Below are 19421 nucleotides of genomic sequence, written 5' to 3' on the forward strand. Positions count from 1 at the left end.
TGAATCCCCACTGCTACTGAGCTCAACATTGTTTGATGGGCGCTCAGAACTGCGACATCCTTGTCACAGTTATGAACTACACTTTTCTGCCGGAACAAGGTTGATACCGCTTCGAAGCTTCGAAGTGGGGAAGCATCGAAACGACACCTCATCCATTCAACCAATCACGAGCTGCTTTTGTGGTATGCGCAGAACGGGAGAGTCGTGGTGGGCAGAAAGCGCATGTAACTGTAAACTGTAAAAACTGTAAAAAAAAAAGAACGCTCCCGTTTCCCACCGAAACACAAGCGCCAATCATGACCGAGGAGCAAAACAGGCACCAAGATGATCCCGCCCACTTAGCTCGGTTCCAGGGGGCCAACTCAGTTGCTGTGGGGACAGCCTGGAATCACGCTCCACTTAAGGGAACAGAGTCGACCTTAGCTCCCTTCTGTAGTGGGGAAAGCCCCTAAGAGAACTTCCATGGGGACACAAGAGAGAAGAGCCTTGAGTGTGCAATTAATTCCATCTGAAAGTGATCTTCAAAGGGGCTTATTCCCAGAGAAGTTATTTTAGGATTACATTGCCTATTTTAAAAAGTTCTTTTTCTCTTTTGCTCTACTGGCAAATGGGCAGTGCAATCCAGATGTGGGGGGAGAGCACTGCGATTGGGGATGGGGTGGTGAAGGTGCTGCTGCACTGCTTCTAAAGGGGATTTGAGTGGTGTGGAAAGGGGGGGGAATCAAAAAACCCTCCTGCTGTCTGAATTGGCTCGCTGGGGAAAATGGCTTACATCACACTTTTGTATCTGTGGGCTCAGAGGGCTAGGAAGTTGACTAAAGTTGGCTTCACCTCCAAGATCGCCCCTGGCCTGCCCATGCTGCATCATTCTGCAGCAGCATTTGCTCTCTCGGCTGGCATGGGTGCCCCTTATGTCAGCGGAGGAGGCAAATGTGCCAACGGGGACCTCGGTCACTTCCAAATGCTCTTTTGCCTCCCCATCTGGATTGGGCTGGGAGTTTCTTAATCATAGGTCCTAGTTAAGAACTTTTGGTCAGGGGTATTTAAGCTTTTGAGTAGAGGTGTGGGCATAGATACACCTGAGCTGAAAATATACCCAGAAATCTTATGGATGTATTTGGAGTGTCCCTAATATATCTAGAATTTTTCAGGAAATTAAAAAAAATGATCCTGAAAAATCTGGGAAATATTCAGGATTTACTGGGAAGACCAGGAAACAGCCTTTGCTGGCTCCGGGGGACTTTTTCCGTTTCCTCTCTTTCCCCCCTTTGCTTTTGTGTCTTGTGGGAGTACTATTTGCCAGGGTCCTTCGTTCAGTTTCAAGTTTCTTTGTCAGTTTCCAGAGGGATTGTTCCCTTTGCAAGAGTTGCTTTGAGTTATTTTCAAGGTTTTTGTAGGGTTGCTCACTGCTTGGATTTGATTATCTATGGTATGACATTAGTTCTGTTGAATGTGCACTGCCATAGAGGCATTGGTTCTGCTAGGCATTGTGTACATTGCCATTTGTTCTGTTTGGCTTGCAATCCTCCCCCGCCCCCTGCTTGGATTTCTTCTGCTGTGATCCTCTGGTTTGAGAGTAGTCCTTTTGAGCTGGCACTGGATTCTGCTGGTCATTTTGTACACTGCCATTCATTCTGCTGGGCTTACAAAAGTGCACTCTCATCTTGTTTCAACTGAAGAGATTCTCTGGTTTGACATTTTTTCAGCTTGACATTGGTTCAGTTGTTCTTGAGCACAATGGAGGTTGTGCTAGGCATCTGTACATTGTCACTGGTTCTGCTGGGATTGAAAAAGTGCCCCTCCATTTAAGATTAGACATTGGTCCTGTTGGGCTTGCATCACCATGATGACACTGGGGGTCTGCTGGGTGTTTGTACCTTGCAACTAATTCTGCAGAGCTGGCAACAGTTCCCCTTACCTTCAGGTTTGCCATTGATTCTGCTCAGCTTGGAAAACTGCTCCCCACCTTTATTTTCCACAGCAGAGATTTTCCAGTTTGACATTGTTTCTGTTGTGCTTGCACTGCCACAGGGACATGGGGTTTCTGCTAGACATCGGTACACTGTCATTAGTTCTGCTGGGCTTCCAAGAGTGTTCCCCCAGTTGGAATTTCCACTGTGGAGATTCTTTGGTTTGAGTTTGGGTCTACATAGACTGGCACATTGGCTGTGTTCTGTAATGGTTCGGTTTGGCTTGCTGTGTTTGTTCTTCCATGGGAGGCATGGTTTGATCAGTGACTGCTACTCACAGACACAGATTTTGCCTGGAAGCAGCTTGGAGGTTTTTCTTCTTTTTTCTCCATAGGAAATAGTGGAAGATGGCTGCAGGAACCCTAAACCCTGCTCAGGAGCCCATAGAATTTGACCCCTTGGTCCAATCTACTAGAAACATGGGGTTATTTAAAAGACAGCTCCACTGCAATTTTTGTGCTTGTACTTTCAAAAACAAGCCTCCTCCACCAGCCACCCCATAAGAAATAATGGATCCGAAAAATTCAGATTGTCACTGGTTCTGCTGGGCTTGAAAAAGTACCCCTCCATTTAAGGTTAGACATTGGTCCTGTTGGGCTTGCATCCCCAAAACCTTGAATCCGACCCCAAAAACCTTGAATCTGAATACCATATTACAATCTCTTGATCACAATAAATGTTGATGGATTGATTGACTGAAATTTTGGACTACCAGAAATACTAATATTTTTTGGCTGCAATATACCCGAATTTGAAAAATACTGATTTTTTGTTGCTGTGGCACACCCCTACCCTTGAGTTTTAAGCGACAGGACATTCTTTTGCTGTGTTTGTATCTATACACACCTTTTTCCTTTGTGCCTTCTCTTTAGAAGTCTGTTATATAAGCAGACATTTGCCACTTAGGCTAGGGCCTGTCCCACACAGCATGATAGTTTGGAATAATGTCTTCCTCAAAACACAAAGTCGGGCAGGGAAAGCTGTCAATTTGATCAGAATTTAAAGCCTCACACAGCAAATAGTTGAGAATTAGAAAGAGGGCTCAGTAAGTAAGGAAGTCGGGGGATAGCGAGCTTTGAAACTTGGAGACCGAAGGAATGGTGCTGAGTAGGCAGAGGATCCTGAAGAGTAGCTGGAAAATTACTAAACTACATGGGACGTTTGGAGGTCTGCAAATGAATTTCTGGAAGTATTTAAAAGGGGAATATAGCAGTTGTTTCCCCGCTGCATTAAGATTGAAGCTTTGATGTGACAAGAAGAGGTCTTTTCCTGTCCTCAGTTCTCCCCACCTTTAGATGTGCTATTCCAAGCAGGAGTAGGAGAGAGCCATGAAGAAAATTGGCAATAGGAGCTGACTGAAGTTGTCCACTGTCCACTGCCAATGTGGAGGAGTGGGGAATCAAAACTGGTTTTCCAGCTTAGAGTCCCCTGCTCTTAACCACTATACCATGTGACCAGAGCATCCACTGTAGAGAGGAAGGGACTGGGTAGGTGAGGCATGTGAGAAAGACACAGCGGCCTCATATTGTTAAGTCTACAAAGAAGACCTGAATAATGCAGCCTCTTAGTTGTGGCTTCTATCTGACAGCAGCACTGAAGTCCGAGACCACAAGACAATGGATAAGAACATAAGAAAGAGCCTGCTGGATCAGACCAGAGTCCATCTAGTCCAGCACTCTGCTACTCACAGTGGCCCACCAGATGCCTTTGGGGGCTCACATGCAGGATGTGAAAGCAATGGCCTTCTGCTGCTGCTGCTGCTGCTGCTCCCGAGCATCTGGTCTGCTAAGGCATTTGCAATCTCAGATCAAGGAGGATCAAGTTTGGTAGCCATAGAACGACTTCTCTTCCATAAAATCTGTCCAGGCCCCTTTGATGGTGATGATGGAGCTGAATTTCACGAATGAGTTTGATTCAGACATCTAATCCTTTGGCCTGCAGGGTTCTAGTTTTAAAGTCTTTTAAGTTGAAAACCAACAGATAAATTTAAACAGTTTGATATTTGCTTTTCTTTCAGAATTAATTTTAACAGTTTCTTATAAAGCTGCTATAATATGGATGATAAAAATTCACAATGAGCTGGACATTATCCTATCAAGTTTGTTACATACTAACAAAATACTAACACAACACAATATGTGTTATATACTATCATAAAATGGAAAATGATGCACTGTTGATAGATTACAGGGCTTTCTTGCAGACTTTGTTTTTGGGAAGAGGACCACATAGGAGCAAAATTGATCTAGACAAGCAACTGAGACATGCAAATGAATTTTCATTTATTTTCCCCCCATGGCAATCTGTTGACTCACAAAGGAATTAGAAAAATATCTCAAAAAATATAGACCTATCTGATATTTCTCTATCTTTTTAATCTCATTTGCATGACCACTTTGCTACTCTTTCAAACACAATTGGTTTGATTGATACAAGTCTCCCAAGCCCAGCAATCAAATTTAAACCAGGGGACATGGAAGAATCTGATCTCAAAATCAAAACATGTGATTCATTAGATAAGATATACATATCTTAACAAAAATACCACCATTCAGATTAAAGATATTGTCAGAATACCAGCTAGTCTGGAAAACAGCTAAATAAAAGGACATAGAGCTATGTTTAATTTTAAAAACTGATTTTTATATTTTGAGGACTGAAAACTTGATATGAACAGCCTTTTCTATTAATTGTTTTTGTGTGGAACAAAACCATTCATCCATGGACAAAAAAGGATGAGATAAATACTATTGTACCTTTAACTCTAGTGACATCTCATCTGGAATTTGTTTCAATTGGGTAGACCGTTTTAAAATGGAGTTGGGAATCTGGTAATGCTGTCTTCAGACGCCCCCCCCCCCCCAAATCTATTTATTTTTTAAATTAGATGAGATTTTATAAGGACGATGAGAAATTTAATGTTTTTCAAATTTTAAACAGGTTCATTTCATGCTTGTTATATAAGCGTATTCATTTCTCAGGCTTCCAGGAGGGGTGCAAATGTTTTTCAGTACTCCTATAAATAACTGTGTGACAAAAACATGTCAAAGTGAGTGCCGCAGAACAAAACATAATGAACTGAAAACAGAGAAAGAAAGGCTCAGTATAGAACTAGCTGCGGGAAGTGATATCTGGAAACGCTCCGAGATTCACAGGAGACCTCTAAGAGAGCTTTGTTGCACTGGCGAGGTGAAACCGCTCAGAGATTAAGAGATCTGGTGACAACTGATGAGATGAAAGTTAGAGCGTTCTGTTTTCTCCCTCTCCAAAAGCACATAGAACACAGTTTTGGAAAACACTTTAAAAACCCCCAGCACAACTAAGCATACCAAATTGGGACTGAACTGATTTTTATCACAAGAACAACCGGTCAGACCAAGAGATCTCTCTACACCAGCAGTCTGTTTCCATTACCTCAGTGGCCATCCAGACGACTCTAAGAAGCTCATGAGCAGGCGTGATGGCCACTATACACCCGCAGTTTAATATCCCTTTAAAAAAGCAGTCACTTTTAGTATTGGATGGAGGGGTAGATGGTTTTGTTGTTTCTAATAAAACATTGTAAACCAATTTATTCCAATCTTAACACACAGAGAGAAGGCATTTGTAAACACAGGAGTGACTCACAGTTGGCGTCTTGGCTCTTTTAAAGATTACAAGAAAAGCAGCCCTACTACCTCACACCTAGAAAATTAGATCTAGTGTTATAGGCTTAAACAACAACTACTGTGCCCCTTCAAAATACCGGGTTTGTATGCTGCACTCTCTGTTTCGCTAAATCGGTTACTGCCTTTTAGCAGCTATTGCATTCAATACCTATTATATAGGTGTCACTCCCAATCACCAAGTTCATTGTTTCTAAGACTTCTGCATGTCATAGACAGTCCAAGTAAAAATAAATCTCATTTTTAAACCACTGAGGAAAAGTGCTGTGGCCGATTTAGAGTGTTATAGAGCCTCGCAAGGAAATAATAATATTTACATGAAATGATTTACTTGGTCAACAACAGCAAGAAACGCTGCAGCTTCATTGAAGCAACGGGAAAGGGTTTCTTACCTGCATAAATATCTTGGTGGGTTTGGCAGGTCTTTGACCATGAAGCACTCGCCACCGTTCACACAGAAGCCTTTCTTATTCACATCACATTTTGTGAGATGACTGGTCCCAGTAGTGGATGTAGATGTGGCTGGAAGAAACAAAGGGAGAAACGGAGGAGGCACATCAGTATGGTTGTACACTTTTGTTTTGCAGAAGAGCATCGAACAGGAATTTTATGTATGCATCTTTCAGAACTCCTGAAGCAATCGATCAACCAGGTTCTTAATTTTAAAAAAAAGAAGAAGGGGGGGGGGAAGTGTTCACAGTATTTTGAGAGGTGCCCTATGATTTCATCTCATGCATCTCTGCTCCATTATACACTATTGTGGCATCAAACTTGGTTCTTATACAGTAGAGACTGGGGCTCATTCCGCACACACAGAATAATGCACTTTCAAGCTGCTTTCAGTGCTCTTTGAAGCTGTGCGGAATAGCAAAATCCACTTGCAAACAGTTGTGAAAGTGGTTTGAAAATGCATTATTTTGTGTGTGCGGAAGGGGCCAGGGATAGGGTTGCCAGCTCCAGGTTGGGAAACACCTGATAGTTTTGGGGGTGGAGCTTGAGGAGGGTGGGATTTGGACAGGGGAGTGACTTCAATGGGGTATAATGCTATACCTTCCAAAGCCACCACTTTCTCCAGGTGAACTGATCTCTGCTGCCTTGAGATCAGTAGTAATAGTGGGAGAACTCCAGCCATCACCTGGAGGTTGGTAACAGTAGGCTGGGGTGCCGGCAGTCAGGTATGTGTTCTATCCAAGACAAAATGGCTACATATGGTGAGGGCAGTTCTATTTATTTAAAGAAGGAACTTTCAAAATCACATAATTTTTTTTGGGGGGGGGGGGGGCAACACAAATTTTTCCTGCAAGGTCTTCCATTTGCCTTCCTGTAGCTCTTCTTCCTAAGCACTTTTCTCCCAGCTGAAATCATTGGGGGAAAGTACTCAGGGAGAGAAGTCATGGAGAGGAGGATTTTATTTTCCTGGCCCATGGGGAGAATACATAAAGAGGCATTCACTCTAGAAGCACAGCTACTCTGATCTTAGGGAGGGAATTGAAGGGTTAAAAAATAGAAGGAAATGTGCAGTGGACATATTGATTTGAAAGAAACCAGACAAATATATTGCCACACTTTTCTAATTGTTGGAAAGCTCTTAATACTACTACTATAACCATTAGTACTATAACTGTGCCTCAAATCTTAAAATACACAGGGTGACCTTTAGATGTTCTTCTGGTGGTCTCACAAAGACATAACTGAGGTCATGAAAGTACACAGCCCCATCCAAGGGGTCAGGCACCTGGCCCCTTGCTGGCACTCCCAAAGAGGCTTCCTGGTGGTTTGGGGAGGCTCAAAAGGGAGGCTCAAAATGTCAAAAAGCCTCCACACTGCCAGGACGCCCTCATTGTCGATCTATGGCTACCAATCTTGATCCTCCTTGATCTCAGATTGCAAATGCCTTAGCAGACCAGGTGCTCAGGAGCAGCAGCAGAAGGCCATTGCTTTCACATCCTGCACGTGAGCTCCCGAAGGCACCTGGTGGGCCACTGCGAGTAGCAGAGTGCTGGACTAGATGGACTCTGGTCTGATCCAGCAGGCTAGTTCTTATGTTCTTATTGTGCTGAATAGACTCACAACACCTTTTCGGTCAGAGGCAAACTGGGAGAGAGAAGACTAAAGTTGGCTCCTCCCCAGCTACACCCCTGGGCTGCTGGTGGCAGTGCAGGGACACTGGTGCTAGGTTCAGTGTCATATCCCACTGTTAGGGAGAGACATGGTGGCCACACGCGGGTCCCACTGGCGGATTTGCCCCTCCCCCTGCATGGGATTCATAATCTCATATCTTTTGCTAACAGCTGAAAATTGCTTCTCCTCCAAATTCTAGAACCTCATTTCCCTTCTGGGTTCTGCAAGGAAGCAGAATAGCTATCATAATTCTTCGCTACTTGACACTCTAGGGTATAATCTATTAACTAGAAGTATACACTCTTCCCTGATAAACTAAGCAAAACAGAAACGATCTCTAGAAATATGGCTAGGTGGATGGTTAAGCTTCAAATCACCTTCTCTACCTTCACAGTTCAATCTTCCAATCCGAAATTTAAGATCTTCCAAATCTTCGTTTCAAGATGTAGAAGAGATGTGGCTGTAACATGCTAGGTTGCAAATAAGTTTATTATGATCATTATTTGATCATTCTAATCTGGAGGAACCGGGTTTGATTCCCCGCTCTGCCGCTTGAGCTGTGAAGGTTTATCTGGGGAATTCAGATTAGCCTGTGCACTCTCACACACGCCAGCTGGGTGATCTTGGGCTAGTCACAGCTTTTCGGAGTTCTCTCAGCCCCACCCACCTCACAGGGTCTTTGTTGTGTGTGTGGGGGGGGGGGCGGGGGAGTGAAAGGAGATTGTAAACCCCTTTGAGTCTCCTACAGGAGAGAAAGGGGGGGATATAAATCCAAACTCCTCTTCTTCTATTTTAAAAAAATCTAGACAGATTTAATAATCAACAGACTTGAAAGACAAGTGAGCACATCAAAATATTTATTGCATATATGCTCTTGGGAGTTGGCGGGGAATCGTATGCCACTCAAGATCATGTCTGAATTCCATCTCCCGCCCCTTCCACTTCAACCTTCTAAAATGCTTCCTCCTGAAAGCACACTATTACTCTGGAGACACCCTGTAGTTCAGAAAGCGATGCATTAATTCAAAAAGAAAAGCAACATTGTCTGCTAGAGCTCCTGCAGACAACGCTTATTATTGCCACAAAGGCTAATGGAATGCTTTAAACTGAATTACAAGGATGGGTGTAGAAGAGTCAAGCCTAAAGCTATCTATAATTGCCGTGGCCATCTTGCTTTGCACTTTCGGTCCCAGATGCTGCGAGATGAAACCTGATTGTTGCAGAGGTTCAAAGTAACAATTAGCTCTTAGCTAATACAAACTGTGCTCTGTGTACAAATCTGGACTATAGACAAGCTAGTTCAATACTCCACCCCAGGGAACTGTAGTTTGGCAAGTGGGGCCAGATTTCTACAGCGCAGCACTTTCACCCCTCACATTAAACTACAATTCCCATGATCCTCTGAGGGAAAGTGGTATTAAACTAATTAAAGTTTGGAGTAGCGGTTTACCCTTGGTGGCTGGTTGGTCATCACTGCCACACTAAAATACTCAACGGACAGGTTTAATGTCTCAATAATACAAGCATTTTAGGCCACTCCTTGAAAGAGCAAACATGACAATCCTGTGTTTATCCGTAAAAGAGTGAAACAGAGCCACCCAAAGACAACACAGTGGTGTGTCCATACCTAGGAAACACCCTCAGTAGGCAGAAAAGACCCTGACGAAACTGAGCATGGAACGTATTGACTTTCACGGCCGGATTCAACTGGTTGTGGTGGGTCTTCCGGGCTGTGTGGCCGTGGTCTGGTGGATCTTGTTCCTAACGTTTCACCTGCATCTGCGGCTGGCATCTTCAGAGGTGTATCACAGAGAAAAGTATGTGTAACTGTGTCCTGTGTAACAGACATTCCTCTGTGATATACCTCTGAAGATGCCAGCCTCAGATGCAGACGAAACGTTAGGAACAACATCCACCAGACCACGGCCACACAGCCTGGAAAACCCACCACAACCAGTTGAGCATGAAAGGTTTCACTCACTCACTCACTCACTCACTCACTCACTCACTCACTCACTCACTCACTCACTCACTCACTCACTCACTCACTCACTCACTCACTCACTCACTCACTCACTCACTCACTCACTCACTCACTCACTCACTCACTCACTCACTCACTCACTTGCTCACAGAGAGAGAGAGAGAGAGGGGGAGAGAGAGAGAGAGAGAGAGCAGACAAGGAGGAGAGGAAATTGGCTTGCTCAAGCTGCTAATAGTATAATACCCTAGGAATGCTATTAATGTTGAAGGGCTTGGACTATGTCATACCTAAGAGCATTTTGGTGGTAGAAGTATTTAGGACTGGAAGAAAAGTGCTTCCTAATTAATTGCTCCCCCAAACGATTCTTTAATCTGCAAAGTCAACAATGTCCTAACAGCTTACAGTATTCTGAAATGGGAAGTGAAAGTCGAGTTGGAAAATGTGTGCCTACTACCAATTTCTCCAGATTCTTCAATACAGGATAGGGAAGGAATAACAAAAAAGACCCCCCCCCCCAACACACTGTTATCACTTATGACTGGGCTACATTAATTGTTTACTGCAGTCAGTACTATAGGGCGATACAGTACTATAGGGCCATACAGCCCAGAAACCACACAGCACCCCAGTGATTCCGGCCGTGAAAGCCTTTGACAATACATTAATACTGCTGTGCTTGATTTTAGATACATATTTGTCAAGAACTATTGCCCTGTATCTGTGCAATTATGAAAAACCAAATAGAAAACCCATTTCCTCACAGATAGATGTACATCTGGGTCTGCATCCAGTTATTTTTCTGCCAGAGAATGAGAAACTCAAAATAGGCAATTGACTAGAAGTGTCACAAGGTTTTCCATATATTCAATCAAGTGCCATGTTCAACAATCTGTGCTTCACTTTTATTAAAAAAAATCTATTTTCGTGGCGTTGAAAGCCTGTAATATTTTTAGAAAGTCAATCAGACCCATAGAGTCCCAATGGAAACCAACAAAAAATGTCTTGCTGCAGAATATCTCCTTCTTCAGATTTTTTTAAAAATCAAGCCCCTTGTTTGAAATAAAGACTGAAATGGATACCTTGATTGTTTGAAATAAAGCCTGCTTAATAATTTCTCATCAATTGTCCCTCAGAGTCCGTTTTAGTTTACCTTGAACATGATTGGATTTTCTATGTCTAAAGACATGGAAATGCCTAGTACATTGAATCTCTCTCGCTTAACAATAAAATAGTTAGCTAGAGCTTACAACTTCTTTTGAACAGCTTTCCACTTGAAAGAGAGAATTCTTCTAAAGAGTCTCACTTGGCTAGTTTAGATCTCTGAACTGAAGTACAAGAGATACTTGTGTCCCTGAATCGAGTTTCTCTGATGCAGGTGTAACTTCAAGCAGATAGACTATCAGACACACAAGGTGACAGGTACGATGTCATTGTTCAATGAAGGAAAACTAAAGTGCCAGTCTCAGCGCTCATGGGTCATGAACAAGACTCTGTCGCTGAATTTTAAGTAGACATCCTTGTCTCCTGTTGTGAAAAAGTGATGACTGAAGGAAGAAAGAACTCAGTGTATCACAAGTTTCTGTGAATAAGTACTGCTGCCGATGCTGTCAGCAGATCCACTAGCTCAGTCCATTTTAAAAGACCTAGGTGCGAGTAAAGGGAAGACGTACGAAGAAGAACATTATATATTTCTTTGTACACACATTACATTCCAATGTAGACTGGATTCAGACACAGTTTTTTCCACTGCACAGTATCTTTGGCATTACCTCTGGGCAGAATCTGTCTATCGTGGGTGGTCTCCACAGCTGTAGCTCTCAGCAAGCCACATATTAAAAACTGGCAAAGCTGATCACATGTAGGTTGTCGGTACTGTTCCTTGCTTTTTGTCTTACTACAAAGACACTTTTACAATCAATGTATAGGAAAGGCCAAAGTGTTTGCGTGTGTGGAGAGAGAACGGAGATGGATGCATGTTAGTGTAGCCTGTGGCTACACATTCTACTGCAAGACCATAGTCAGGTTATTACAGAAACAGGTTTTTGAGTATTTCATGATTTGTGTATTTTAATGTATGGGATAGGACTGTGTGCATGTGCGTGAGGGGAGCAGTGTTACAAGTTCACATCAGGATCACAAAAATATGCTGCAGCAGAATTCAGAACTGAAGTCTCTGAAGAAATTTAACACATAATTTAACACAAAGGCTCCTTCTGCATGGGACAGTAAATTCAGGTATAGGACACTAAAAAACACGAGTTTTTAGGGGTGGGTGGGGTGTGGGGGACATCGCACAGATCATATTTCCGAAATGAGTCTGCCCTGTGTTATTTTCCCCAAACCGTTTTTTTTTTTTTTAGAATTGTGCTATTAGCAAGTCTTTTCAAAAATCCCGGGTTGCAGACTCTTGCAAGTGAACGGCCAGGCAGGAAGAGCTTTATTTGCCTCCATTTCCCCCTTTAAAAAAAAAAAAACCTTGCAGCTTGCACCTGTGAAGACATGCAAGTGCAGCTGGTCATATGGAGGGACATTGGCATGGCTGTGAGGGTTCATTTGTGCCTGCCTGTGTAGCTGCGCATGGGTGGGAAGTAATTTTTTAAAAATTAGATGCTTCTCAAAAAACCCCCCCCCAAAGAATCTTTAATGGCATAACAATATACACAAGTCCACTTAACCAAATAGAGGGAAACTAAAATAAATGTACAGGAAAAGAAGGCTGATGTTCAGGATTTGCTCCTAGAGCGCTGTTTCATACACAAATCCAAAAATTTGGTGACTGCATCGTTTGCGTCACTACTGGGGCTGTCCAACAGAAAGGTAATCTTTTGCAAGTCAGATGCATACCTTTTTTTTTGAGTAGCAGGGATGACAAGTATTTGACTCTAGGTACAGCGTAGAGTGGACAATAAAGTAAAATATGATCTATAGCCATGAGTAGGTGAACCTTTGGCACTCCAGTTATGGATGGACTCATAATCCTCCCAGCTCCCATCAGTTCTTCCCAGCATGGCCCAACCGGCCCATGCTGGAAGGGAAAACTGATGGGAGTTGTAGTCCATAAATATCTGAGATGCCAAAGTTCGCCACCACTGTAATCTATATGAGTCTACACAGTTCCCGCTGCATATGCATAGCCTTTTGGTGGTAAGAGGGGGCTTCAGTGAATCTCCTGTTGGCCACCGGCTGATGGAAGGGCATTGCAACGGGCCAATTAGATGCTTCTCCGTGTGAAGGTGCGACAGCAACCCAGTTTGTTTCTGTGTGCACACAATCAGGAACCGGGGTTTTTTTTGCAGTTCCAGATATGTATTTTTAGGAAGATTTATGTCCCACCTTTCTATTATAAATGATATGCTGATTTATATGATCAACAATATAGAAATCACACATAAAACAGTCTAAAACGAAAGGTTGAAAAACACTCTTTAAAATAAGCAGCAACGTGGAATGGCAATATACATTTACTTCACACTTTGCTGCTGAATGGTGATTTTTTGAAAAAAAAAAATAGTATTTAAAATCTTGCGGTTAGCCATATCTCCAGAATAGGAGCTCAGACTTCAGCCCTGCGGCTCTCCAGATGTTAATGGACTACAATTCCCATCAGCCCCTGCCACCATGGCCAATCGGCCATTCTGGCAGGGGCTGATGGGAATTGTAATCCATGAGCATCTGGAGAGCCACAGGTTGCAGACCCCTGTTCTAGAAGAAAGGAAGACTCCTTGGAATTGAGCTATTATAGAAACTATCCTCAAATGTCACCTTCCAGCTCTTGTGTGGGAGTCACCTAACTTCTCTTATGTAAGGAAAGGGTTAAACTTCATCTGCAATTCGTTTTTCTTTCCTTTAGAAGCTGGTGGAACAGACATGTGCATTAGCACTATTAAGAAGGAAACAGCCAGGCCAAAGTCCAGCTTATGCAATTAACTGCAATCGAGTGAGCAAAATTAATTAGTATCGCATCTGTTAACTGATTATCCAAATAATTAGTCATTTGTGGACTTTTCCAAATCCCTGGGATAAGAAGGCAGCTTGCTTGTTTATTAAGCAAAAACAACGCGAATCAACAAGAGGAGTCAGAAAGCAAAGTAAAGAGAAGTTCTCACAATGGAGGAAACTAAGTCGTTGGGTCACTCAAGGATCTTTATTAGAATCTGTAGTATTTAACGTCCTCTTGTAATCAGGGGTGACTCATGAAGCGGCCAAGTTTGCAGATGACATTGGAATGAAGAAAACTAAAACAGGTTGTGGAAAGCAATTCATACTGGGTGAATGGGCAATACTATACCAAATGAGGTTCAATAGATATGATGTACGCCAAGGATAAAACATAATTGCTTTATGCGTACATCATCTGCATACAAGAAACTGTGTACTAGTGTTGGATATCTGGGGAAGAGATTTTGAAGTTCTGATGGACAACTGAATGAACATGTAGATTCAGTGTATGGCAGAAGTTCAAAAGGGCAAATGCTGTGCTATGGATTATTAGGAAAATGACGAGTATTTTAATGTATTTGCATAGATCAATGGTGCAGCTGCATTTAAAATAAGTGTACAGCTCTGTTCACAGAATTACATCATATCTCAAAAATGGTATTATAGAGGTAGAAAAGGGCAACTCAAATGTTTATGGGGCTAAAGAGAAGGGCTAAAAGAGCTTGGGGTTGTCCATTTTTTTCAAAAAGGACATGACAGAAATTCATAAAATGATGAGATGGCATGGTATGCGTAAAGAGATTTTCGTCAGTAGAGTTTGGGGGCACCTAATACCATTCATAGGGCAGTAGCTTTGGACAGGCTAAGCAAAGTATTTCTTCATATTAATTTATGGAATTCTCAACCACAAGATGGAGTGATGGCTGCTAGCTTAGATGGCTGTATAAAATCATGGAGTACATCACTGGTTATTAGCCATGATGGGTAGGTGCCATGAAAGAACCTCCAAGATCATAGGTAGCTGCTGTGGCAAGATGCGGAAGTTTAGTCTCTGTGTCCACTTTGAAGTGCTGTTCCCAGGGATCTGTTTGGCCACTGTAGGAAAAAATGGTGCAGAACCCTGTGCACTGATCCAGCAGGTCAACTGATTTACTTAATCTGTTTAGTTAGTTACAGACCATAGATCATTGCAAACCAATGCTTCTTAAAATACAGCTCTCACTGTATTACATGACAAACCCAGTCTGTGATACAGCATGTTATTCTTGGGCTCTTGGATAACAGACTTACCTTACATAGTATATTTTAACACTGTGTTTTGATTTTGATTATTGCATTTTGTGTGCTCCTGTTTGTTAGAACTGTGAATTAATGTTTTTTTAAATGAAAAGATGTCTTTCCCAATTGTGTGAGCCTAGAAATTGAGAACTTAAAAAATGCATCAAATAGTGAGTTAATGAGAAACTGCAATAGGTCTTGATATGTCTTAAACAATTAGTGACATCTTGGTCCTGGGATTCAAGCATATGCTGGGAACCTGTTAGTGGAAACTGGCCCTATTGCTTAATCACCAAAGCACAGGAGCTTTGAATTCAGATATTTCCATAACTTTGCAATACTTTTCACTAAACTTTTTTTAAAAAGCACATCCAACTCTTAAAGAAAACAGGAAACCACTGGGACCAGAAGATAGACACTTCAGGAAAGAATGAGGGTATGTAAACCCTTGTTGAAACAATTTAATGTGTTTCACTGCACAATATGACTCAAAGTCAAGCCTGATTTCCCTTCAGAGTCCAAGCTAAGGGTGGGGGAGAAAGGAATACAAAAAAGACAAAACACTACAGTCCTGTGTGCTGGATTGCTTCCCCCCCGAAAGACTGACAGACTGACCCAGTTGGCAGCAGTGCGAAGGCCAGCTCTGCGTAGTATCTAAGCTTGCAGAGAAGGCCAGAGAGTAATTTATGGGGCAGGCAACATGACCAGAAACATTCTGGTTGTGTTGACTTTCAAGATGGGGAGAGATAGTGGGGTTGAGGTTGTTTTTGCAGGAAGTTTGAGTAATGTTTGGTACCAAAGTTTGAAGTTATGTGGGACTATCATCTTTTTTTTTTTTTTAACGAAAAGCTACGAAGAAGAAAAGCGTGCGTGAGAGGAGAATGTAGGCTTTATTTTGTCCTGCAGTAGAAGTGAAAGCTCTGAAGCCTAGACTAGGTTTTGAAAAATGGGACAAAGAGATTTTTGAAGAGCCATGCAGCTCAAGGGCGTAGTTGCTATACGTGAGGCTGGCGTCCAGGAAAAGAGGTTTTTTTAGGATGACAGCTTTAGGATGCGATCCTGTGTGTACTACATAGAGTGTTAATATTTTTGAAATATGGCTTTCCAGGTCTATCAGAACGGCCTACAACGCATTAAAAAGGCAAGTATATCAGCAAAATTCCAAATACTAAAAATAGAAACATCAACATTACCGTAATTTAAAAAAAATCGAAGCAGGCATCCCCCCCAACCCCCGAAGCCCCAAACTCTTCCCAACACACACTGGATTTTTAAAAATAATATCACTGTAATAAAATGATCTCCATTCATATTTTGGTGTTTTTTGGTGTGTGTGTGTGTGTGTGCGTCTAAAGTGCTGTCAAGTCGCAACTGACTTATGGTGACCCCAAGTGAGGGGGCTTTCAGGGCAAGTGAGAAGCAGTGGTAGTTTACCATTGCCTTCCTCTGCAGAGTCTTCCTCTGCGGTCTCCCTTCCAAGTACTGACTCTGCTTACCATCCAAGATCTGGACATGAGATGGGAAGGCTTTCATGTATGCTGGTTGCCCCTCCCTTCATTTTTTTTTTTGCTTAGTAAGCCCATTGTTAAACTCTGTGAGATCTCCTCACCTCCAATAATTATTATGTTCCCAATATAACAGAGCCAGTGTGGTGTAGTGGTTAACAGCTGGGGAGTCTAATCTGGTGAACCGGGTTTGATTCCCCACTCTTCCACATGAGCGGCAGACTCTTATCTGGTGAACTGAATTTGTTGCCCTGCTCATCCACAAGAAGCTTGCTGGGTGACCTTGGGCAAGTCACAGTTTTTCAGAACTCTTTCAGTTCCACCGACCTCACAAGGTGTCTCTTGCGGGGAGAGGAAGGGAAGGAGTTTGTAAGCCGCTTTGAGACTCCTTACAGGGGAGAAAAGTGAGGTATGAACCCAAACTCTTGCTCTTCTTAAAGGAAATGGCAAAGCTGCAGCTCTCAGAGGGTCACAATGACTGTCAACCAAAAAAGCCATCTGTACTTCTATCACTGGCACGAGGCCTAGACCCCTGGAAGCCTTGAAACTTGCTGGTTCTGCTGACAATGGCCATTTCAAGGCAAAAACCTCCTGTAAAACACATATCACAAAGGAAAAGGGGCTCATTTTCCTGATACGTGGGCAGGTGCCACGTTGGGGAACAAGGCTCAGAACAACCACAGGTGGCATGTCAAAAAACACATTTAGCTCTTGAACCACTGAGTATCACTGAACTAATCCATCTCATGCACAACATAGATCTAACTGCGAGGAAAGTACTGTCGGGAGTTCTGATGACCCCGAGAGTGCACATTTTCTTAATGTTAAAGCAGCATCTGCACGCAAATGATGCCACATTAAAATACGTTCACTCTTCTCACCTACTCTATCATCCTGATCTTAACTGTTTTTGTTGTTTGCAATACCAGGGTGACGACATTGTACCTGCAGCATGCAAACATGGTTGGTGACTCTGCTCCAGTGCAGAAAAGGTGAAGCATCTGTGGGCAGGGCTTGATCATTATGACACATCAGCACTCACAAAATCAGCAGTTACTCACAGCAGCCCCTATAACATTGCAACCCACGTTTTTCAGGTACAACACAACAGGATGTACCCAAAGATCTTATTGGATGTTTCTGCAGATGCAGCGGGAGTGACCAATTCTTCCCCTCATTTGTAGTGACCCCTGGTACCCCTCTCAAGAAGATGTTGCAGCCTGCCACCGTTGCCAACTTCCAGGTTAGGTCTGAAGTTCTTCTGGCATTACAACTGATCTCCAGAATACAGATATCAATTCCCCTGGAGAAAATACCTGATTTGGAGGCTGAACTCTATGGCACTAGACCAGTGGTGGTGAACCTTTGCTATCTCCAGATAAAGTTAGTGGACCCTGACATTGGCTCATCGAAGCCTCCTGCCAGCATGGCCAACTGGCCATGCTGGCAGGGGCTGATGGGAATTGTAGTCCATAACATCTGGAGTGCCAAAGGTTTGCCACCACGGCACTAGACTATACTGCGATCCTGCCACTACCAAAACCACTCTCTCCGCAGGATCCATCCCCTAAATGTTCAGGTATTTTCAGCTGGGGGAGGATACAAGGGGATGCAGAAAGGGCAGGGGAATTTGCAATGTGCCTTCAATTATTATAAAAAGATTATGTACAACAAGTGAGAAATGTTTTGTACAATATTACAATACAATATTATACCAAAATGTTGCACACTAAAGTTGGTGTGTAGAGAAGTTGGTGGGTAGAGAGATTGGTACGTGGAGCAGTCCGAAAAGGATGTGAGTATAAAAACATCACACAACCATGTCCTGTTTAATTGGGCCCAGATATCATTCATAAAGGAATAAAACCTTATCTCCTAAGCCTGAGAAAGCCTCATTCTTCCATCACCAGAAGGTTAAACAGAACTAACGAGAAAAGAGAAACAAATTGGGTCATGAATGTAGGAAAAACATTTTCTCTCCAAAAAAGGGACATGGATCACTTCACTCAGGTAAAAAAGAACCAACTTCGCAGATTTCACATCATGATCTAATAAATGAAAATAGAGCGGATTCCATTACTGTCACTATTGTATGTTCACTTCCACCTGAAATAGCAAATTGTATCTGCAAAGAGAATACTGATGTGCTATAGCTCTTTATTAGGAGACTGTTGGCAATTTTGATACTGCAGGAAGCCAAGAAAAAATGTGTCAGCTGAAACAAGAAATTCAGGATTAAAAAAGACATTCAAGGTGGTATAGTGCCCGCGTTTGGTTAGAGAACTTGGACACCATGACTTCAGAATGGAAATCATTTACTGGCTAGCACTTATTTTCACTTTGGTTGCAGTGCACAGACCTATATATTTCTCAGCACACTATGCAAATTAGGCTTCAAAATGGTATACATTTTAAGAGGTTCAAATCTACTTTGTTAATTAGATCCAGGACTGACCCGAAAAGTCATAACCTGCCAAATAAGAAAAGACAGATGAAATATTTCCACTGTTGTGCACAACTTGTAAACACAGAAGCACTGTGAGAAAACAGGTACTGTTGCAGGTTATGAATATATCTCATTTTGGAAAATTGCTTTGGGAATAGTGTTCGTAGTCCAAGTAATGGAAATAACCCATTCCCAGTTCCTTTGGAATCATTTCAACCTTGCTCCATGTATGTCTGCTAGTAGTCTGTATGTCCTTTCCAGCATCGTTTCTACTGTAATTTGTTGCATAAAGAACTTTGCTTCAACAACGAAAGACTCTCAGAGGCATCCTAAGCAGAGTTACACCCTTCTATACCCATTAACTACAATTATCAATCAATGAGTTGTCTAACAAATATGGTACATGAGAAGTATTTGGAAACATTTACTAGCAGACTGTCATAGGCGAGACAGAAGAAAGAATGACTCTGGGGTAAATTCTTTTCTGTAATATACTATAATGGTGAAATGTAT

The 19421-nt window shown here is 42.5% G+C and overlaps 1 protein-coding gene across 11 annotated transcripts in view; it reads right to left on the minus strand.

Annotated features, from left to right (window-relative positions):
• NRG1 (neuregulin 1) overlaps nucleotides 1–19421 on the minus strand; it is a 438532-nt gene that overhangs the window by 43532 nt on the left and 375579 nt on the right. For all 11 annotated transcript variants that reach the window (XM_048502956.1, XM_048502953.1, XM_048502954.1 and 8 more), the window contains one exon: nucleotides 6028–6157. In XM_048502956.1, coding sequence (XP_048358913.1) covers nucleotides 6028–6157 — 130 coding nt within the window. The remainder of the gene's footprint in view (nucleotides 1–6027; nucleotides 6158–19421) is intronic.

The sequence above is a fragment of the Sphaerodactylus townsendi genome, linkage group LG07 (assembly GCF_021028975.2).
Source record: "Sphaerodactylus townsendi isolate TG3544 linkage group LG07, MPM_Stown_v2.3, whole genome shotgun sequence".
NCBI lineage: Eukaryota > Metazoa > Chordata > Lepidosauria > Squamata > Sphaerodactylidae > Sphaerodactylus > Sphaerodactylus townsendi.